The 25435-nt window shown below is 38.4% G+C and overlaps 1 protein-coding gene across 8 annotated transcripts in view; it reads right to left on the bottom strand.

Moving 5' to 3' along the window:
* The window catches only part of LOC106074398 (LIM domain only protein 3-like), a 179260-nt gene that overhangs the window by 33834 nt on the left and 119991 nt on the right, over positions 1 to 25435 (bottom strand). Inside the window, exon 1 of one of the 8 annotated variants that reach the window (XM_056044176.1) lies at positions 7657 to 7710. The exons of the other annotated variants lie outside the window; for them this stretch is intronic. Within the exon in view, the coding sequence (XP_055900151.1) occupies positions 7657 to 7672 (16 nt within the window). The 5' untranslated portion in view covers positions 7673 to 7710. Of the gene's footprint in view, positions 1 to 7656; positions 7711 to 25435 lie in introns of those variants that run through there. 8 annotated transcript variants of the gene reach the window in all.

Genomic DNA, 25435 nt, shown 5'->3' with positions numbered 1-25435 from the left:
CTGTTACAACATCTACATGAAAACTGTTACAACACCTACATGAAAACTGTTACAACACCTACATGAAAACTGTTACAACACCTACATGAAAACTGTTACAACACCTACATGAAAACTGTTACAACATCTACATGAAAACTGTTACAACACCTACATGAAAACTGTTACACCTACATGAAAACTGTTACAACATCTACATGAAAACTGTTACACCTACATGAAAACTGTTACAACACCTACATGAAAACTGTTACAACACCTACATGAAAACTGTTACAACATCTACATGAAAACTGTTACAACACCTACATGAAAACTGTTACACCTACATGAAAACTGTTACAACATCTACATGAAAACTGTTACACCTACATGAAAACTGTTACAACACCTACATGAAAACTGTTACACCTACATGAAAACTGTTACAACACCTACATGAAAACTGTTACACCTACATGAAAACTGTTACAACACCTACATGAAAACTGTTACAACACCTACATGAAAACTGTTACAACATCTACATGAAAACTGTTACAACACCTACATGAAAACTGTTACACCTACATGAAAACTGTTACAACACCTACATGAAAACTGTTACAACATCTACATGAAAACTGTTACAACACCTACATGAAAACTGTTACAACACCTACATGAAAACTGTTACACCTACATGAAAACTGTTACAACACCTACATGAAAACTGTTACAACATCTACATGAAAACTGTTACAACACCTACATGAAAACTGTTACACCTACATGAAAACTGTTACAACATCTACATGAAAACTGTTACAACATCTACATGAAAACTGTTACAACATCTACATGAAAACTGTTACAACACCTACATGAAAACTGTTACAACACCTACATGAAAACTGTTACAACATCTACATGAAAACTGTTACAACACCTACATGAAAACTGTTACAACACCTACATGAAAACTGTTACACCTACATGAAAACTGTTACAACACCTACATGAAAACTGTTACAACACCTACATGAAAACTGTTACAACACCTACATGAAAACTGTTACAACATCTACATGAAAACTGTTACACCTACATGAAAACTGTTACAACACCTACATGAAAACTGTTACACCTACATGAAAACTGTTACAACACCTACATGAAAACTGTTACAACACCTACATGAAAACTGTTACAACACCTACATGAAAACTGTTACAACATCTACATGAAAACTGTTACAACACCTACATGAAAACTGTTACAACACCTACATGAAAACTGTTACACCTACATGAAAACTGTTACAACATCTACATGAAAACTGTTACAACACCTACATGAAAACTGTTACAACACCTACATGAAAACTGTTACACCTACATGAAAACTGTTACAACACCTACATGAAAACTGTTACAACACCTACATGAAAACTGTTACAACATCTACATGAAAACTGTTACACCTACATGAAAACTGTTACAACACCTACATGAAAACTGTTACAACACCTACATGAAAACTGTTACAACATCTACATGAAAACTGTTACACCTACATGAAAACTGTTACAACACCTACATGAAAACTGTTACAACATCTACATGAAAACTGTTACAACACCTACATGAAAACTGTTACAACATCTACATGAAAACTGTTACAACACCTACATGAAAACTGTTACAACACCTACATGAAAACTGTTACACCTACATGAAAACTGTTACAACACCTACATGAAAACTGTTACAACACCTACATGAAAACTGTTACAACATCTACATGAAAACTGTTACACCTACATGAAAACTGTTACAACACCTACATGAAAACTGTTACAACACCTACATGAAAACTGTTACACCTACATGAAAACTGTTACAACACCTACATGAAAACTGTTACAACACCTACATGCATCTCGGTGTGTTTGAAGCAAAGAAATATAACTTTTTTTTTCTAAAACAAAATAGTTTTTTTTATGCAACTAAAATGCAAATTTTGTTCCATTGTTAAATCTACCCTTGAAATGACTTCAAAGGAGAAAGGGTGAAGGTCGTGTCAAAGTGGCGGTAACTAAGGTAAGTTCACAATGAGCCTCACAGCTAATAACAAACAGTTATGAACCTCACAGCAAAACAACGAACAGTTATGAACCTCAAAAAAAAAACAACAACAACGAACATTTATGAACCTCACAGCAAAACAACGAACATTTATGAACCTCACAGCAAAACAACGAACAGTTATGAACCTCACAGCAAAACAACGAACAGTTATGAACCTCACAGCAAAACAACGAACAGTTATGAACCTCACAGCAAAACAACGAACAGTTATGAACCTCACAGCAAAACAACGAACAGTTATGAACCTCACAGCAAAACAACGAACAGTTATAAACCTCACAGCAAAACAACGAACAGTTATGAACCTCACAGCAAAACAACGAACAGTTATGAACCTCAAAAAAAAAACGAACATTTATGAACCTCACAGCAAAACAACGAACAGTTATGAACCTCACAGTAAAACAACGAACAGTTATGAACCTCACATTCATAACAACGAACAGTTATGAACCTCACAGCAAAACAACGAACATTTATGAACATCACAGCAAAACAACGAACAGTTATGAACCTCACAGCAAAACAACGAACATTTATGAACATCACAGCAAAACAACGAACAGTTATGAACCTCACAGCAAAACAACGAACATTTATGAACATCACAGCAAAACAACGAACAGTTATGAACCTCACAGCAAAACAACGAACAGTTATGAACCTCACAGCAAAACAACGAACAGTTATAAACCTCACAGCAAAACAACGAACAGTTATGAACCTCACAGCAAAACAACGAACAGTTATGAACCTCAAAAAAAACGAACATTTATGAACCTCACAGCAAAACAACGAACAGTTATGCAAAACAACGAACATTTATGAAGATCACATTCATAACAACGAACAGTTATGAACCTCACTGCAAAACAACGAACAGTTATGAACCTCACATCAAATAACGAACAGTTATGAACCTCACTTCAAATAACGAACAGTTCTGTTTTACACAGGAAATGAAATAGTTTTGATCTTAAAGTGAACAACAAAAAGTCGTTCTAGTTTTCCTCCTGTCTGTCAGAGCCTCATTAGGGCTTTTTGTTGTTTTGTATTTTGTAATGCTACAATTTGCATGATAATTCTGTCATCGGTGCTCTCGTTCTATTTATCAATTAAGATAAGATTAGCTGTCCTAATGATTAGCTGTCCTAATGATCCTCTTTCTTTAGAGTGCATTTAATTAGAACAAGAAAAACACCAGTCGAGTGTGAGGGAAATGTGTAACTGTTTGAAGTGAACCACACACACAATGAGTTGCAGTCTAGTTTCAAGAACGCTATGGGAGTGTTTATAATCAGTTCCCAATGTATTTATTCGGATGCAAGAACAGAGCATTTCTAGAACTGGATGAAGTGATGGGGATACTCTTTAGATTGGTTCTGTCAAGACCACGTGGAGCAAGCTGTTGGTTGGCATACAATCCAGTGTTTTAGTCCATCGTAGTTTTAATTATAAAGACACTGTTCTATACATACATATTATCACTTTTAATTTCTTTTATAAGAAAATATTCATTCAAAAATTAATAAAAATATACATAGACAAGAAAACCTGTAAGATGTAAATCTGTCTCGATCCAAGATGATTGTATCAACAGATGATGTGAGAGTATTTCTGTTGTTGTTTTTTCAACAAAATATAAATATCTACTTCTAAAAAAATGAGAAAGGCGAAGCCAAATATTAATTATCAGCATTAAATAGAAAATTGGTATAAATTATTATAAGAAAATGTAAAAGTTGTTTTACATAGGAAAAAAAACAAACAAGTGATTTACATCAAAGAATATTCAGGTCATTGAAAAAGTTAACATGTGAGTGAGCTAATAATCGCAGTCAAAAGGTTCGCAGTCAAAATGTTCTGTCAAAAGGTTCGCCGTCAAAATGTTTGCAGTCAAAGGGTTTGCAGTCAAAATGTTTGCAGTCAAAATGTTTGCAGTCAAAATGTTTGCAGACAAAGGGTTTGCAGTCAAATGGTTTGCTTGCTTTGAATAATTCACAATCTACTGAATGTGGTTTGATGAAGGAAAACAGTCTCCTCTACCTGCATTTATTCAAGCTTAAACAAGATTTTTTTAAAAATTTAAATTCTTTCCATTTTTTTAAAGTAGCTTATCAAAGAATTAATGAAAAAAAAAAAAGGTTGAACTTGTGTAGAGAGACAGGCGGCTTCCACAATCTAATGGCGGACCAATTAACAAGACAGTGGAGACGATAGATAAAGCGACTCGTCTAATTAGTGAATTCCAAGCTAAGGGAGGCGGGAATCTCAGGCAGACAGCTGAACTCATTAAGGCTCACACCAAGAGCACGGCATTGCCCATTTAGCACCACGCAGAACGTGAGCTCTTCTCTGATAAATGTGAGTAATTTGTTTACATCTAGACCGCAGAATATCAGGGGGGGGGGCGGTAAAGAGCTGTGCGTGGAAGTGTGTGTGTGTGCGTGGAAGTGTGTGTGTGTGCGTGGAAGTGTGTGTGTGTGGAAGTGAGGGTGAGGACACAAACGTAGGTGTGGGCTGCTGGGGGGGGGCGGTGGTGGTGGCGTCTATCTGGTGACACTTACTGTCAGTTAGATGCAGGGTGGTAGAAACGTAGATACGGCGTGACACGCCACACTCTCTGCGCCCGCATCCTGAGCTTCTATTTGAATAGCTGATCAAAGCTGCTTAAAGGCGTGTGCGGGCTGGTTAATTATAGATTAGACCCATCCAAGTAGGTCAAACTAATAGTCAAAGGAAATATCTCACTTTCAATGGTGGCGACCTATTCAACGAAAATTGTGGCTGGATTGAAACGCGTCGAGAACTTACAAGTCCATGGCTAAATACAAGTCCATAGCTAAATACAAGTCCATGGCTAAATACAAGTCCATGGCTAAATACAAGTCCATGGCTAAATACAAATCCATGGCTAAATACAAGTCCATGGTTAAATACAAGTGATACGTTTATGCTTTCTAAGAGATACATGTTTGTATATACACATATTAACGCTTAATTTAAGCATATTGTTAAATAATACAGTCACAGTAAGTATCACACATTGATATTAAGTTTACTATCTAGGTGTCAGGTACTATTAAAAGACAACCCCCCCCCCCCCCCAGCCTTCCCCGTCTTCGGAATAGTAGAGTTTCTACTCAGCATTTCCAACAACACCTCAATCGGCCACCGCTAAACGTCATGTCTGCTCGTAACGCAAACTCTTGTGTGTGAAGCGAAACAATTATAAAGTCTAATAATGTAGTCCAAGACAAGACAGTCTCATTTCAACTACTTGTTTTTATTCCACTCCAAAATCAAACCAGGGGGCATGATTGTAATGCGCACCTAGAAAATACTTGTAGCTCTATAATAACAATTATAACAAGGTTACAAAAGACAGTTTGTGTGGAAACACAAACTCAAAATCGGCCCCCGAAGTGGTCCACCCAGGCAGGCTTCAATATTTTCAGAAAGAACATCCGAATGAAATTATATCAAAAACAAATAAGAGATAAGAATGGAGAAAAAGGTTAACAGATCTTGTGTAGTGCCCCAACGGTCCCGCAAATCAAAGGATAGGTGAAAGTTAGATGTGAACCTGGCCTAACTAGTTCCCCTTTCAGACCTTGTGGTCTATAGGGCAGATGATGTAAAGTTCATCTGTTTTTGTGGCCTACGGTTAACGAGGGTGTCATGTAGCCAGCACAACGACCAACCGCCGTTACTTTTCCCCAACTATGTCAGGTACCCATTAGAGCTAAGTGGACTTAGAGGCGCCCAAAGATTCCAAAGTTGAAAATCCCAGTCTTCACCAGGATTCGAATCCGGGACCCCCCGGTTCGGAAGCCAAGCGCTTTACCGCTCAGCCACAGCGCCTCCCCTGGCCTAACTGATGTCTTATAATTGATCTAATTGTTTTGAAAAGCTCAATCTCTTATTCGAATCCTAAAAAAAAAAAAAAAAAAAAAAATCCGCAAAACAAAAAAAGTTCAGAAAAATGAAGTTTACAAGATTACTATTCGTTTTAAATTAGGTCTAACTTATAATGCATACTAATTAGCTTTTTCTCTTTAAAAAACTGCTTGCATAACTGATTTTAAAAATTAGATTTTTCGCTTTCAGAAAAAAAAAAAAAGTAGCCGTTGCATCAGAACTTTGAATGGTCTAAAATATTGTGATGTCGGATTTTCAATATCTTTTCTAGTTTACGAGATCTAAACGGGACGGACGGACAGACGGGCAGACATTTCGCACAAAACTAATAGCGTCTTTTCCCCTTTCGGGGGCCGCTAATAAAAGACATGGTCAGGTCAAACAGTGCCTTACCTATCTTCAGCTAAAACCGACTCATTACATGTGGTCAGGGGAAACAATCCTTATGACATAGACTACGATTTCAAAGCCCAATTAGACCGATAAGAATGCATGGGAGTTTGATCAAAGCCTCTAGATTTAATATGAAATTTGTCAACAAACTTTAGTATCAGAACAAGCTGAGAGACATTTCACTAGGTCAGTGGTGCACACCCATTTTTTTGGCATGCGGACCAAATAAGTATCTGATAATTTCTTGGACCAAGTCTCCACGGTTTTAATATGTACAGCGTCCATGTAATCAGAGAGGCCAGATAGCACTGCGATTTACATGCATCACGTGACAGAAAGGTTTCAAACAGTAGGCTACTAAATAACTTTGTATCAAAAGCATGTATCAAACATTTTTGTTTCAAATCTATGGACTGAACAACTTTTGTTTCAAATCTATGGACTGAACAACTTTTGTTTCAAATCTATGGACTGAACAACTTTTGTTTCAAATCTATGGACTGAACAACTTTTGTTTCAAATCTATGGACTGAACAACTTTTGTTTCCAATGCATGCATTAAGTAAAGGTCAAAGCATACAAAAATATGTATCGACTTGTAATTGTTGTTTAAGATTGTATCTCTCTTACATAGCTCTATATCATACATCAATGTTTCAAACAATTCTTTCAAAGTCTACATCTCTTACATAGCTCTATATCATACATCAATGTTTCAAACAATTCTTTCAAAGTCTACATCTCTTACATAGCTCTATATCATACATCAATGTTTCAAACAATTCTTTCAAAGTCTACATCTCTTACATAGCTCTATATCATACATCAATGTTTCAAACAATTCTTTCAAAGTCTACATCTCTTACATAGCTCTATATCATACATCAATGTTTCAAACAATTCTTTCAAAGTCTACATCTCTTACATAGCTCTATATCATACATCAATGTTTCAAACAATTCTTTCAAAGTCTACATCTCTTACATAGCTCTATATCATACATCAATGTTTCAAACAATTCTTTCAAAGTCTACATCTCTTACATAGCTCTATATCATACATCAATGTTTCAAACAATTCTTGTCTACACCCCTCTGTAGTTCTGACTGATAATAGTGTAGTGTACTACTTATCTTATATATTACAGACGTTACTCAACTGTTAAATAGCAGTAGTGACATAATGCCCAGTTTACATTTCTCTACCGACTTACCCGTGTTACCACTCATGTTAGCCAGATGTGTTGATTTAAAAAAAAAACTGTGTGTGTGGTGCTATTAATTTGTTTATACTTTTAATTTAGCCCCCCCCCCACACACACACACACCTTCCCTTCCTCTAGTTGTCCTTGATCTAGGTGGGTATTAGCACAGAGGTACGAACCCCTCGTAGATTCAATTTGTTCGTGATAGTTGAGGAACTCGTGTGAGCACGAGAAGCATGTGACACTAGTGGACAGACTGACCCATTGTACAGGTCGCAAAATTTACTGAACACGGGCCGCACGCTCCCTTTATACAAGAATTGAGAGATTTGGTCACTTGGGTTTATGTTAGCTCCGATAATATAGCAGCTTGAGAGAGAATTGGGATACATTTCATACATATTCATTTTATAATTGTTATTTTGTTTATCCATGATAGGTATTAGATCATATCAATGATACTAAGTAGGTATTAGATCATATCAATGATACTAAGTAGATATTAGATCATATCAATGATACTAAGTAGATATTAGATCATATCAATGATACTAAGTAGATATTAGATCATATCCAAGATGTCTTGCACACACAAACATCTATAAGCCGAAGATAATGGTTAAAATATAAAATAATTCTTCATTTTCACCTATCCTTTAGTCTGATAGATCGTTGGGGAACTACACAAGATCCGTTGACCGTCTTTCTCCATTCCTCTCTGTCTATTTCATTTGATAGAATCTCTGACAGACCTGTCCATTCTTTGATGTTGTCTTCCCATCGTTTTCTCTTGTCTGCCTCTTTTTTTTTTTTTGGTTCTGTTTCTTGAAGGAAAGTTTTTGCCAGCCCCAAAGACCTTGTCATAGAGTTTTAATTTACGTGTTTTTGGACAGTAGTTAGCAGGTCATCGTGGGATCCAATCGCTGTACTACTCCTGTCTCTAATCTCATTTGGGATGCGGTCTTTGTAGGTGTTCTCTAGGCTCTTTCTGTGACATTTCAATTCCATTGCTAGGATCAAATAACTAAGAAAACAACAACAACTGATATTGTCGTGTCATCGACTGGCTGACAATTTTGATTGACACAACTAGGAACTTGAGTTCAATTCCAAATGAGAAGCAAAACGTGAAAAAGTTAAATATATCAATCAAAGTTTAGATGTATATCAAGTGAAATTGAAGCAATTATTTTGAATTAATCATGTCATTTTATCTTTAACAAAATGCTGCTAGAGTTCGAACTCGAGCCTCCAGGCCAACATGTTTTACCATTGAGCTATTCAAGTACTTAAAAGTTTATAAGTCCATTGCTAGTTTTAAAATATTTATCGAACGACCCAATTCTCTACACTAACCTACTGTTTTAGAATTTAGTACATTTTCCATATAAAACAATATTGGTTCATGGATAAACTATGTGGTTACTTTTTTTTTTGGATTGATTCATCGACAAGGAACAAAATTTGTGCAAAGATTTTGACCAGACAGACGAACGGACGGACAGACAGAGTGACGTGATAGAGGTTTGGAAATAAAAATGATACAATGACAGTCACAATGTCTCTACAACTGCTCCAAATCATCTTATTTAGTACAAGACTAGGTGACTGAACTGCGATGCAAATCGGGTTTCAATAGAGTTCTTAACGTACAGCTCGTGAAGAGACAGGAACCATTACCCTGTCAAGCAGTGTTACCTCACATCTTACTCTATAACAATTTAAAACTGAAATCCATTCACTGAACATTATATTACAAATATACTCTGATATATATAAAACATTAATCAACCGACCATTATCACAATAGTACACTAGTTAAAATGTCAAGTAATTAATTTACGCCAAATTAAACTGGCATCGATTAAATGGTTTAATTAAATTAAAAGTGCAGTGTTTTAATGTAATGGTCAGAGACTCCAGGTCTAAACTGATGTTCTGTGTTCTTCCACGTGATGCTAATGATCATAGTCCTGTCCTCACACTGGACAGAGCGGTCTGCAAAGAATAGAGATGCCATCAAGTGGCAAATGTTGAGAATCATTGAAAACATCAATACCGCTACACACACACACTAAAGGTCTTAGAATAATCGACCAAAAGTATTGATTCATCTAAAAGTAATATGGGGTGTGGTGGTCAGGAGGTCAAGAGTGACTTCCTAAACGAGGGATCCTGGTTTAAATCTCTGTAAAGGGTGTGACATTTATTCTGCAGTTTTAGGATTCCTTGATTCCATCGAGGTAAAGTAGGTACCTGATGGTGTGTGAGTGTTTGCGTGGGTGCAGGCCACCTGACAAGCTTGTTAACCTTAGGTCACAGAAACAGGTGAACCTTACATTCTGTGTGTGCAGCGAGGACTGCCAGGTGTCAATAATTAAAGATGGTTAAACCTTTTAGTGTCTGCTAGGCCTTTTTTAAAAACCCACGTCCTGTAGGGAAATAGACTCACAAACTTGTATAAAACTAGATCTCTGAGAGTAGAACTGTTCAAAGTTTATACTATAAACTATATATAAATGGAATACATTTCATGCCGATATAATATATATATATATATATATATATATATATATATATATATATATATATATATATATCTTAAAAATGTGTGCGTGTGAGTGTTTGTATGTTAGACGATCATTTCTCCTGGCTCAAAGAAGTCTCACCGGCGACACGAAGAGGCCCACATGAAAGCCCTCAGCTTACTGAATGACAAAATTAGTCTTGATGTGATCACGATGGACAATCTATATATATATATTTATATCTGTGTGTGCATTAAAAGAAACAATGAATTGACTCTATTGTTTCATTAAGCCAACATATAAGCCAAACATCGTGACCTGACCATGACGCCAACACTGGATAATTAAATCGTCATTCAGAGAAAGAATAAAGCATGGCTACAAATCTCAGTGTTCAAAACATGAGCGCACATGCGCGTACTGAGACTAGCCTCAAACCCCCTTAACAAAAACAAACACAAATGTGTACCTGAGAGTGTACTCACTAGAGACACATAGCTTCCTCGAGATTTGAACAAGTCACGTACGTTTCCTTTGTACACAGCTCAGTCCCGTGTACACAATGAAAATCTTGTCTCAGTACATCAAATATCCAAAAGTACAGAATTCCGGAATCGAATATTAAAACTCAAACAAGCACTGCAAGATGTAAAGAAAATAATTCAACACAACTCGTTTTGTCTAGTCCCACAGTAGATGGTCAAGTACATTGTCCAGATCAAATCCTCCTATTATATACAGAAAGTAGAACCGCTGATTCCCTTTATGCATCTTCGCTACTCCCGAAGATTAAAACAGCTGACTCTAACAGGAGAGAACTTTGAAAAAATATCAGGGACAAGCTACCTCCGTCTGCTGCCAAGGGGCTACTCTAACTAACTCGTGATGCTAGCAGCCAGCGTGCAGTCGTCGAGTTGTCTCCCTTCGCTCTAAGTGAATGAATTAATAGCGTGGAGTGAGTGAGGAGAGGGTGGGGGTGGGGACGAAATAAGACGATGGATAAAAAGACAACACCGCTACTAATGGCTTTGGTAACATGACCACGAGAGGAGGGGGGGGGGTGAGGATTGTTGGCGCGGGCGAGAGTGAGGCAGCGGACGCACTCACTGCGATATGGCTATGTGTGTGTGTGAGAGAGAGTGTTGCTTAGAGCCCCCTGCCCCCAACCGGCCAGAAGAGAAGTGTGGACCACGGCAGGCGAAGAGTTTGACACTGTCCGAGCTATGGATCGTGTGCCACAAGCGTAAATGGCGTAACAGTTGCAAACAAGAGAGAGAGAGAGAGAGAGAGAGAGAGAGAGGGAAGAAAGCAGATAGTCAGGTCTAGAACTAAAAAAAAAATTGAAATAGCGTACTAAGACAGAACAGACGACAAATCTGTGAGAAATAATGGACCAATTCACTTCGACACATTGCCTAAAGTCAAAATACCCATTTTTATTTAGGCCTGCCAGACTGCAGAAATCATTGTCTACGCCACTGCTAAGAACCTATCTGTTCACGCCACTGCTAACAACCTATCTGTTCACGCCACTGCTAACAACCTATCTGTTCACGCCACTACTAAGAACCTATCTGTTCACGCCACTACTAAGAACCTATCTGTTCACGCCACTACTAAGAACCTATCTGTTCACGCCACTGCTAAGAACCTATCTGTTCACGCCACTGCTAAGAACCTATCTGTTCACGCCACTGCTAAGAACCTATCTGTTCACGCCACTGCTAAGAACCTATCTGTTCACGCCACTGCTAAGAACCTATCTGTTCACGCCACTACTAAGAACCTATCTGTTCACGCCACTACTAAGAACCTAACTGTTCACGCCACTGCTAAGAACCTATCTGTTCACGCCACTGCTAAGAACCTATCTGTTCACGCCACTGCTAAGAACCTATCTGTTCACGCCACTGCTAAGAACCTATCTGTTCACGCCACTGCTAAGAACCTAACTGTTCACGCCACTGCTAAGAACCTAACTGTTCACGCCACTGCTAAGAACCTATCTGTTCACGCCACTACTAAGAACCTATCTGTTCACGCCACTGCTAAGAACCTATCTGTTCACGCCACTGCTAAGAACCTATCTGTTCACGCCACTGCTAAGAACCTATCTGTTCACGCCACTGCTAAGAACCTATCTGTTCACGCCACTACTAAGAACCTATCTGTTCACGCCACTGCTAAGAACCTATCTGTTCACGCCACTACTAAGAACCTATCTGTTCACAATCCAAGTGACAAAACTAATGATTATGCTACTAGCGAAACTGGCTTGGACCCCCCCCCTCCCCGTGTCTGTCCTCCCCCTCTCCATCTGATCTGGCCCGAGTTCAAAGCTCTAATGGGAAGCGGCATCAATGCGACCCTAACTGGGTTTCACTGTAATTCCCGCTCTGCAGTAATGGGACCTAAGAGGGAAACAGTGTTAGGTAGGCGGCACACACCCCATTTACTACTACAAGCGAGCGGTACGGTGTTTCGTTGGGGCCAGATTTGACTTTTAATGCTCACACTTCAAGTCTTCACCTAGTCTAGAAATAAAAGGACACGGGACACAAGGCGATTAGTTTTATTATTATGAAACGTTTTTCCAGTTCTCTGGCGCTGCAAGCATGGAGACTAAAGGGGAAAGAAATTAATTGCAGACTCATTAATATTATGATTGAGCCTTTCTACCAAAAAAATAATAATAAAGCTGCGTGCTACAATGACTTTGTTTCCCTTGTTTAATATATAAAATCCTAAAAGTCTACATCATGATGTCAACATCTGTTTATTCCATTTAATCCACACTTAAGGAGATGTGAACATTCCACTTCCAGACCTATTGTTTACAGATAAGTTCATTAGCTTATGTCGCCATCTGTGTATGAGAGTGTTATGTGGTCAGCACAACGCCTTTGCTTAATACAAACAGATATCCGATAAGCCAGCCAGAGAAATGGTACAGTCTCTATTCAGAAGTTAAGTATCCCGACTGTAAAGGAATCGAAGTCCACGGCCTAGCCTAGCGCTCTGCCAATCCCATCCTATATTATCATGTTAAGACTACATCTATTGATAACTTGGAGAGACGAGATTCATTTATTTCAAGGAAGTTGTTGAGACTTGAGGGGTGAAGGGGTGAAACTATCAAGCTAAAGGTAATTAGGGTCATAAAGAACAGATTGACTTATGGCACTATACACAGGTTTTTAGTTAGAAGCTTTTCTTGGACTCCCACATCAGTTTGTAGAAGACGTAGCTCTCAATGCCAATCAATTGTTTCAGTGTCTCTAATGGGCAGTACTAAGAAACTTAAAGGTTTATTTGATTCCTAGGCACACTATCCTCAATATCCTCAATATGCGTTGGCTCAATGTGTATGTCAGTTAGTACGATTAAAACAACAACAAAAACTGCAGAATACTTTAACTACAACAGCATCTACCCCTCAACATCCTACTATGTTCTAGAAGTACGATTGACCAGTCCTAAAAGTACTTGCTAAGTTTAAAAAGTACAATGTCCTGTCCTAAAGTGCCAAGGTGTGTTAAACAGACATTCTCAATAAAGCGGATGAATAGTCCGATTTTGTTAAGACAAAGAAATACTTTTAATAACTTAGTGAGCAATGGATGGGGCCTATTACTGACAGGAATGGCAGGTCCAGACTGCCCGGGTACGCCATTCTGCCTCAACGTGGCACTCGGGTGGAAACGATCATTTGAGGAAGTGATTAGGCTAAATGAATAGCAAAACAAAACTCCTGTGGGAGTGTCCAAGGGAATGCGAGAGTTGAAAGAGAGCTTCCACGTCCCTGTCGATAATCCATGCGCCGTTCCTGAAGAGACGGTTACACTAATGGCAAGTCCTGCACGGTTAGCTTGGTACAACATAGGAAAATGGTGGAGGTTCCTGGTGCACTCTGCCTTCGGTCATGCATTCTAGTCCATGCGCCCGGAGTCCGTATATATCGGAAATAGCAATGTCTTACATAGGCATTGACTTGGACCTCTTCCAGACAGAACGGTTTGTTCAAGCAGGTTTACACGCCTAGAGTTCGAAGAGCCTTCAGGTCAACTCTTTTGACAATCACACGGTCCAGACTGTGAACAATGTGCGGATACACTTTATTGTTAAAACAAAGTACAGACCTATGCTGCTAAAACAATGTAAGAAGTTTTTAAGACTTTGCTTTTGGCGCGCTATGTTCCGACTGAGAAAATGGAGGAGGCTTTGACTAAATATAAAGGGAGAAAATGCATAGTCACTAACTGCACACAGACCTCGTCATAGACGGTGACCGGTCATTTCATTCCCCGTTCACTTCATCCCCTGGTCATTTCATTCCCTAGTCATTTTATCCCCAATTAAATAATTTTCTTTTTTCATTGTTTAATTGTGCTTTTAAGGCTTTGACTTTAAGCCCTAATTTCATCTAATATATAAATAGGATTATGTAGAATGCTTTTTGATATTTTTTGACATGTTACTAATGCGTTTATAGTGTTTCCTCTTTCACTTTGCATTCTTGATGAGAAATATACTAATATATTGTAAATCTGGGTGTGTACTTAGCTATAGCGCTTCTATTGGATGTGGGGGTTGTAATATTATAATGACGCGCCCAATTTCAAGAAAGAGCGATTGAAAAATAAAATAAAGTGAAACATGGTCTTACTTCCATCACACATTTAGTCAAATCATGGCGTTATGATCAAAGGCCAAGGTTTGGTGGAAGTAGTAGAAATCATTTGATAGATAGAAGTGTGGTTAGAATCATTATGACCGTGCCGCTGATAACTTATCATCAAAGGCCAAGCTGTGGTGAAAGTACGACCATCTTTCACTTTATTTTATTTTTCAATCGCTCTTTCTTGAAATTGGGCGCGTCATTCTTAGCCTTGAAATAAGGTTTTATTTTTTTTTTCTAATAAAGTCTGACTTCATCCATATCAGGATAACACTTTTTTTACATTACCTCTATATTTATACATGTTAAATTTTTATAGTCTATTTCAATGTAATTTTATTCTTATCAAATAGGTTACACTTTTTGTCATTTATATAAAAAATGAATATATTAAATATTGCTCATTGCATGATTTTTACAATGACTATTTGTTAGATAAAATGATCAGATAATGAAAATAACAGGGGATGAAATGACTGGGATGAAATGACCGGGAATGAAGTGACCGGGGATGAAATGAGCGGGAACCGTCATAGACACATATCTTAACACATTTACTGACTACCTTACTACGGTACAGAGATCACGTCTGACCACACATTCACTGGCTCTACGGTACAGGGATCACGTGTGACCACATTCACTCGCTCAACAAGAGAAAGATTGCGTCTGACCACATTCACTGGCTCTATATTAGAGATCACGTCTGACCACATTCACGGGCTCTAGAGTGTAGAGATCATGTCTGACCACATTCACTGGCTCTCTAGCACGCCTAACCATATTCACTAGTTCTACAATACAGGGATTACGTGTGACCACATTCACTGGCTCTATATTAGAGATCACGTCTGACCACATTCACTGGCTCTATATTAGAGATCACGTCTGACCACATTCACTGGCTCTATATTAGAGATCACGTCGACCACATTCACTGGCTCTATATTAGAGATCACGTCTGACCACATTCACTGGCTCTATATTAGAGATCACGTCTGACCACATTCACTGGCTGTATATTAGAGATTACGTCTGACCACATTCACTGGCTCTATATTAGAGATCACGTCTGACCACATTCACTGGCTCTATAATACAATGATCGCATCTGACCACATTCACTGGCTCTATATTAGAGATCACGTCTGACCACATTCACGGGCTCTAGAGTGTAGAGATCTTGTCGGACCACATTCACTGGCTCTCTAGCAAGTCTGACCACATTCACTGCCTCTACAGTACATATATCTCGTCTGACCACTTCACTGGCTCTACAGTTCAGAGATCTGGTCTTACTACATTCACGGGCTCTACAGTCCAGAGATCTCTTCTGTCCACATTCACTGGCTCTACAGTACAGAGATCTCGTTTGACCACACTAACTGCCTCTATATTAGAGATCACGTTGGACCACATTCACTGGCTCTACAGTTCAGAGATCACATCAGACCACATTCACGGACTCTAGAGTGTAGAGATCTCGTCTGACCACATTCACTGGCTCTCTAGCGCGCCTAACCACATTAACTGGCTCTACAGTACAGAGATCTCGTCTGACCACATTCACTGGCTCTAAAGTTCAGAGATCACATCAGACAACATTCACGGGCTCTAGATTGTAGAGATCTCGTCTGACCACATTCACTGGCTCTACAGTACAGAGAGCACATCAGACAACATTCACGGGCTCTAGAGTATAGAGGTCTCGTCTGACCAGATTTAATGGCTCTCTTAGATAAACTCTAATTGGTGGCAAAGCTGGAAGGATCAGTCCTCCCGTAGATCCATGGCGAAAGCCGGGCATGGAGCCCTTGTATGTTACCCGGACCTCGATCCGCATGTAGCTTTGATACTGAACTCATGGCCATCACGGCACTACGCCACATAGGGGAAAAACTACGTAAAAAAAAACACCGTTGCGACTTCTGTTGTTATGGTTGGGACCGATTCTAGCTCCTGCATCCAAGCCATGGCTGGCTTGGTGGGGAAAGTCACCTCTTGGTAGAAGAGGCATTAGGCGCCTATTTATTGGACTTGTCATCTTTATGCAGTGTGGGTGCCCTCGCACTGCGGTGTGGGGGGTAACGAGGCGGCGGATGCTCTAGCACGAGAAGGAGCGCTGGCCGTGCCCACTTTCGAGGCCCCAAGTACATTTAACCAAGCTACGACATCAATCCGAGAGTGGGTACATGACAAGTGGTTGAAATCCTGGGATGGCTCCAACAAAGCCCGTGGAGTCTGGCAGCATTTGCGTCGCCCGGGCCGCGACGAACCATGGTGGAGGCTAAAAAGGTTGGAACAATCAATCATTGCGCAGTGTAGAACGAGGCACTGCCCTGTTGGTGCTTATTTTGCCTGGTTCCGGTCCATTTTTGGATATTACAGATTGCTATTCCTGTCACGGACGGATATATAATATGTTAATTAGGACGGTGATCTTCCCTTACCTCATTGCCCACCTCGCAGTTAAACACTTCCCCGCCCCCCTTCTTTGATAGCTTAATGTTGCTACACTTCCCAACTCACTTCTTCAATAAGTTAATGTTGAAACACTTTACAACTCACTTCTTCAATAAGTTAATGTTGAAACACTTTACCACCCACTTCTTCAATAAGTTAATGTTGCTACACTTTACGACCCACTTCTTCAATAAGTAAATGTTGCTACACTTTACCACCCACTTCTTCAATAAGTAAATGTTGCTACACTTTACGACCCACTTCTTCAATAAGTAAATGTTGCTACACTTTACCACCCACTTCTTCAATAAGTAAATGTTGCTACACTTTACGACCCACTTCTTCAATAAGTAAATGTTGCTACACTTTACGACCCACTTCTTCAATAAGTTAATGTTGAAACACTTTACGACCCACTTCTTCAATAAGTAAATGTTGCTACACTTTACCACCCACTTCTTCAATAAATAAATGTTGCTACACTTTACCACCCACTTCTTCAATAAGTTAATGTTGCTACACTTTACGACCCACTTCTTCAATAAGTTAATGTTGCTACACTTTACGACCCACTTCTTCAATAAGTTAATGTTGAAACACTTTACGACCCACTTCTTCAATAAGTAAATGTTGCTACACTTTACCACCCACTTCTTCAATAAATAAATGTTGCTACACTTCCCAACTCACTTCTTCAATAAGTAAATGTTGCTACACTTTACCACCCACTTCTTCAATAAGTAAATGTTGCTCCACTTTACCACCCACTTCTTCAATAAGTAAATGTTGCTACACTTTACGACCCACTTCTTCAATAAGTAAATGTTGCTACACTTTACGACCCACTTCTTCAATAAGTAAATGTTGCTACACTTCCCAACTCACTTCTTCAATAAGTAAATGTTGCTACACTTTACGACCCACTTCTTCAATAAGTAAATGTTGCTACACTTCCCAACTCACTTCTTCAATAAGTAAATGTTGCTACACTTTACGACCCACTTCTTCAATAAGTAAATGTTGCTACACTTTACGACCCACTTCTTCAATAAGTAAATGTTGCTACACTTTACGACCCACTTCTTCAATAAGTAAATGTTGCTACACTTTACCACCCACTTCTTCAATAAGTAAATGTTGCTATACTTTACCACCCACTTCTTCAATAAATAAATGTTGCTACACTTTACCACCCACTTCTTCAATAAGTAAATGTTGCTACATTTTACGACCCACTTCTTCAATAAGTTAATGTTGCTACACTTTACCACCCACTTCTTCAATAAATAAATGTTGCTACACTTTACCACCCACTTCTTCAATAAGTAAATGTTGCTACACTTTACGACCCACTTCTTCAATAAGTTAATGTTGCTACACTTTACGACCCACTTCTTCAATAAGTAAATGTTGCTACACTTTACCACCCACTTCTTCAATAAATAAATGTTGCTACACTTTACCACCCACTTCTTCAATAAGTAAATGTTGCTACACTTTACGACCCACTTCTTCAATAAGTTAATGTTGCTACACTTTACGACCCACTTCTTCAATAAGTTAATGTTGCTACACTTTACCACCCACTTCTTCAATAAATAAATGTTGCTACACTTTACCACCCACTTCTTCAATAAGTAAATGTTGCTACACTTTACCACCCACTTCTTCAATAAGTTAATGTTGCTACACTTTACGACCCACTTCTTCAATAAGTAAATGTTGCTACACTTTACGACCCACTTCTTCAATAAGTAAATGTTGCTACACTTTACGACCCACTTCTTCAATAAGTTAATGTTGCTACACTTTACGACCCACTTCTTCAATAAGTAAATGTTGCTACACTTTACCACCCACTTCTTCAATAAATAAATGTTGCTACACTTTACGACCCACTTCTTCAATAAGTTAATGTTGCTACACTTTACGACCCACTTCTTCAATAAGTTAATGTTGCTACACTTTACCACCCACTTCTTCAATAAGTAAATGTTGCTACACTTTACCACCCACTTCTTCAATATGTTAATGTTGAAACACTTTACGACCCACTTCTTCAATAAGTAAATGTTGAAACACTTTACGACCCACTTCTTCAATAAGTTAATGTTGCTACACTTTACGACCCACTTCTTCAATAAGTAAATGTTGCTACACTTTACGACCCACTTCTTCAATAAGTAAATGTTGCTACACTTTACGACCCACTTCTTCAATAAGTTAATGTTGCTACACTTTACGACCCACTTCTTCAATAAGTAAATGTTGCTACACTTTACGACCCACTTCTTCAATAAGTTAATGTTGCTACACTTTACGACCCACTTCTTCAATAAGTAAATGTTGCTACACTTTACGACCCACTTCTTCAATAAGTAAATGTTGCTACACTTTACCACCCACTTCTTCAATAAATAAATGTTGCTACACTTTACCACCCACTTCTTCAATAAGTAAATGTTGCTACACTTTACGACCCACTTCTTCAATAAGTTAATGTTGCTACACTTTACGACCCACTTCTTCAATAAGTTAATGTTGCTACACTTTACCACCCACTTCTTCAATAAATAAATGTTGCTACACTTTACCACCCACTTCTTCAATAAGTAAATGTTGCTACACTTTACGACCCACTTCTTCAATAAGTTAATGTTGCTACACTTTACCACCCACTTCTTCAATAAGTAAATGTTGCTACACTTTACCACCCACTTCTTCAATAAGTAAATGTTGCTATACTTTACCACCCACTTCTTCAATAAGTAAATGTTGCTACACTTTACCACCCACTTCTTCAATAAGTAAATGTTGCTACACTTTACGACCCACTTCTTCAATAAGTTAATGTTGCTACACTTTACCACCCACTTCTTCAATAAGTAAATGTTGCTACACTTTACCACCCACTTCTTCAATAAGTAAATGTTGCTACACTTTACCACCCACTTCTTCAATAAGTTAATGTTGCTATACTTTACCACCCACTTCTTCAATAAGTAAATGTTGCTACACTTTACCACCCACTTCTTCAATAAATAAATGTTGAAACACTTTACGACCCACTTCTTCAATAAGTAAATGTTGCTACACTTTACCACCCACTTCTTCAATAAGTTAATGTTGCTATACTTTACCACCCACTTCTTCAATAAGTTAATGTTGCTACACTTTACCACCCACTTCTTCAATAAGTAAATGTTGCTACACTTTACCACCCACTTCTTCAATAAGTAAATGTTGCTATACTTTACCACCCACTTCTTCAATAAGTAAATGTTGCTACACTTTACCACCCACTTCTTCAATAAGTAAATGTTGCTACACTTTACGACCCACTTCTTCAATAAGTTAATGTTGCTACACTTTACCACCCACTTCTTCAATAAGTAAATGTTGCTACACTTTACCACCCACTTCTTCAATAAGTAAATGTTGCTACACTTTACCACCCACTTCTTCAATAAGTTAATGTTGCTATACTTTACCACCCACTTCTTCAATAAGTAAATGTTGCTACACTTTACCACCCACTTCTTCAATAAGTAAATGTTGCTACACTTTACCACCCACTTCTTCAATAAGTAAATGTTGCTACACTTTACCACCCACTTCTTCAATAAGTAAATGTTGCTACACTTTACCACCCACTTCTTCAATAAGTTAATGTTGCTACACTTTACGACCCACTTCTTCAATAAGTTAATGTTGCTACACTTTACCACCCACTTCTTCAATAAGTAAATGTTGCTACACTTTACGACCCACTTCTTCAATAAATAAATGTTGCTACACTTTACGACCCACTTCTTCAATAAATAAATGTTGCTACACTTTACGACCCACTTCTTCAATAAGTTAATGTTGCTAGTCAACATTTATCATATTATTTTGTTCAATAATTGATCTTTATCTTAAAAAAGGCTCTTCAACACTAAGCTACAGCTGCCTCATTGATCGCGTTCAGTCGAGGTCTAGCATGGATGATACAATGACACTTCATTGCTCTATTAACTTTTCATCTATTCAAGACTCACTGTACAATGGATGTCTACAAAATGTCTATTTCAAGTACAATGGATGTCTACAAAATGTCTATTTCAAGTACAATGGATGTCTACAAAATGTCTATTTCAAGTGTTCTTGTTTACTTTGAATTGCAACGACAAGCGTTTGTCTATGTCAGTCATTCTTTCATCATTTTATCATCTGCACTAGTTTAGTGTCATTCATTATCTATTCTAATTCTCGTTGCCTTTTTGATCTATTATTACAGTCTTAATTTTTTGGAATGTCTTATGATTTTTATTTTGTAGAGTGTGTGGTCAGTTTGATTCTCTCTTTATATTCATTCTAACATGTGTCTAAAGTAACGCTCACACCCAAGTACACAATTTACTTTATTACCCCGCTCTTCCTGTCTTTTTGTCCAACAGCAATACTGTCCCAGCTCAACCAGCAATATTGTCTTAGCTCAGCCAGCAATATACTGTCCATGTCAATCAGCAATATTGTTTTAGCTCAGCCAGCAATATACTATCCATGTCAATCAGCAATATTGTTTTAGCTCAGCCAGCAATATACTATCCATGTCAATCAGCAATATTGTTTTAGCTCAGCCAGCAATATACTATCCATGTCAATCAGCAATATTGTTTTAGCTCAGCCAGCAATATACTATCCATGTCAATCAGCAATATTGTTTTAGCTCAGCCAGCAATATACTATCCATGTCAATCAGCTATCACAGCACATTTTAAATGGTACAGCTTGAATAACTATCACAGCACATTTTAGACGTTTTGGTATCGGATCTCGTTTTGTGATTCCTTGTGATCCTCTGTAGCACACTTGCTGTTCCGTAACTAACTGGAGAGCACGAAACACTCAGAGCAAGGACAAGGACTAAACACGGAGCCAGCAGACCAGGACTAAAATGTCCCAAAGTGTACGGAGCGGAAATTATGTCGGGGTATCAAGCATCGGTTAATTGGGCGTCTCTGTGAAAATCTTGAGGTCATTGTTCTGATACAACAGGCCCCTTACTCAGACAATCAGAGCAAGCTTATTAAGTTCGACTGTCGTCTGCTGCCCGAGAGGATCGCTGCAGACGTAACGGAATTCAGTTCAGACAAACGGTTGAAACATTAGGATTGCTAAGTGCTTCTCCAGCTATACAACGTCCAACCAAATGCTGTATGTCCAACCAAATGTTGTATGTCGAACCAAATGTTGTATGTCGAACCAAATGTTGTATGTCCAACCAAATGTTGTATGTCTAACCAAATGTTGTATGTCCAACCAAATGTTGTATGTCGAACCAAATGTTGTATGTCGAACCAAATGTTGTATGTCCAACCAAATGTTGTATGTCCAACCAAATGTTGTATGTCCAACCAAATGTTGTATGTCCAACCAACCAACCAAATGTTGTATGTCCAACCAACCAACCAAATGTTGTATGTCCAACCAAATGTTGTATGTCCAACCAAATGTTGTATGTCCAACCAAATGCTGTATGTCCAACCAAATGCTGTATGTCAAACCAAATGTTGTATGTCCAACCAAATGTTGTATGTCCAACCAAATGCTGTATGTCCAACCAAATGCTGTATGTCAAACCAAATGTAGTATGTCCAACCAAATGTTGTATGTCCAACCAAATGCTGTATGTCCAACCAAATGCTGTATGTCAAACCAAATGTAGTATGTCCAACCAAATGTTGTATGTCCAACCAAATGTTGTATGTCGAACCAAATGTAGTATGTCCAACCAACCAACCAAATGTTGTATGTCCAACCAAATGTTGTATGTCCAACCAAATGTAGTATGTCCAACCAACCAACCAAATGTTGTATGTCCAACCAAATGTAGTATGTCCAACCAAATGTAGTATGTCCAACCAACCAACCAAAAGTTGTATGTCCAACCAAATGTAGTATGTCCAACCAAATGTTGTATGTCCAACCAAATGTAGTATGTCCAACCAAATGTAGTATGTCCAACCAAATGTAGTATGTCCAACCAAATGTAGTATGTCCAACCAAATGTTGTATGTCCAACCAAATGTTATATGTCCAACCAAATGTTGTATGTCCAACCAACCAACCAAATGTAGTATGTCCAACCAAATGTTGTATGTCCAACCAAATGTTATATGTCCAACCAAATGTTGTATGTCCAACCAAATGTTGTATGTCCAACCAAATGTTGTATGTCGAACCAAATGTAGTATGTCTAACCAAATGTTGTATGTCCAACCAAATGTTGTATGTCCAACCAAATGTAGTATGTCCAACCAACCAACCAAATGTTGTATGTCCAACCAAATGTAGTATGTCCAACCAACCAAATGTTGTATGTCCAACCAAATGTAGCATGTCCAACCAAATGTAGTATGTCCAACCAAATGTTGTATGTCCAACCAAATGTAGTATGTCCAACCAAATGTAGTATGTCCGACCAACCAACCAAATGTTGTATGTCCAACCAAATGTAGTATGTCCAACCAAATGTAGTATGTCCAACCAAATGTTGTATGTCCAACCAAATGTTGTATGTCCAACCAAATGTTGTAAATCCAACCAAATGTTGTATGTCCAACCAAATGTTGTATGTCCAACCAAATGTTGTATGTCCAACCAAATGTTGTATGTCAAACCAAATGTTGTATGTCCAACCAAATGTTGTATGTCCAACCAAATGTTATATGTCCAACCAAATGTTGTATGTCCAACAAACCAACCAAATGTTGTATGTCCAACCAAATGTTGTATGTCCAACCAAATGTAGTATGTCCAACCAACCAACCAAATGTTGTATGTCCAACCAAATGTAGTATGTCCAACCAAATGTAGTATGTCCAACCAACCAACCAAATGTTGTATGTCCAACCAAATGTAGTATGTCCAACCAAATGTAGTATGTCCAACCAACCAACCAAATGTTGTATGTCCAACCAAATGTAGTATGTCCAACCAACCAACCAAATGTAGTATGTCCAACCAACCAACCAAATGTTGTAAGTCCAACCAAATGTTGTGAGTCCAACCAAATGTTTTATGTTCAACCAAATGTTGTATGTTTTATCAACACGAGAATTTGTGAGTGTGATGGCTGAGTGGTAAAGCGCTTGGTTTCCGAATCGAGGGGTCTCTGGTTCGAGTCTTGTTCAAGACTGGGATTTAGAATTTCTTGATTGCTTGTAATAATTGTTTTTTTGTTTAGTTCAGACAGACTGTAGGACACAAGCATAATGAGAGCTTATCAACATTAAATCAGTATTAGACCTAAATAAGGTATTACAATGGCTTGATATTCTAGTAACCTATTAGCATAGATAGAACTAGATTTTGATAGGAAATCATTGCTTGCCGTGACTGGAAAAGCTGGATTTCGCTGAATGACTTGAACCTGTTTCAAATATATAACTTTAATATTTCTATTAATGTATGACCGAATTCTTGAACACGCATTCCATGTTTCAAATCCTGAACCAGTAAACTAGCTCTACACGCACGCACAGGCAGCAATGTAATGAGTTCAATTAGCAGTAGCGAGCTGTCAAGTGCTCACTCCAGTTGAACTAGATTCAAAACACTGATCACTTGAACAACGGCCAAACACTGGCAACTAAATCCTTAAAAGCGCCTTCTGTACAGTGTTGTCCACGGCGTTGACCACGGCGACGGTCTACTAGGGTATAAAGAGGCCAGAACAATGACTTGTATATTGTTGTCTTGTAGTGTTTAATCAATGCCTTGTAGTATCATTCTATTAAAAAAAACAACCAACTTCAATGGCAAAGGGAAGATTGAAAAAAAGTCGGATGTATACAGGATGACAATGAAACTATGACCAGTGGAGACTTTAGGGGATGGTCAGTAGAGTCTGTAAGGGATGACCAGAGATGAGGGTATGTCTGTAAGAGATGACCATGGAGTCTGTATGGGATGACCAGTGGATGAGGGGATGACCATGGAGTCTGTATGGGATGACCAGTGGATAAAGGAATGACTTTGGAGTCTGTAAGGGATGACCAGTTGAGTGTAAGAGATGACCAGTTGAGTGTAAGAGATGACCAGTGGATGAGGGGATGACCATGGAGTCTGGAAG

Source organism: Biomphalaria glabrata, chromosome 10 (genome assembly GCF_947242115.1).
Source record: "Biomphalaria glabrata chromosome 10, xgBioGlab47.1, whole genome shotgun sequence".
In the NCBI taxonomy this organism is placed as follows: Eukaryota; Metazoa; Mollusca; class Gastropoda; family Planorbidae; genus Biomphalaria; species Biomphalaria glabrata.
The sequence above is the reverse complement of the archived record's forward strand: the minus strand, read 5'-3'. Positions and strand labels throughout refer to the sequence as shown.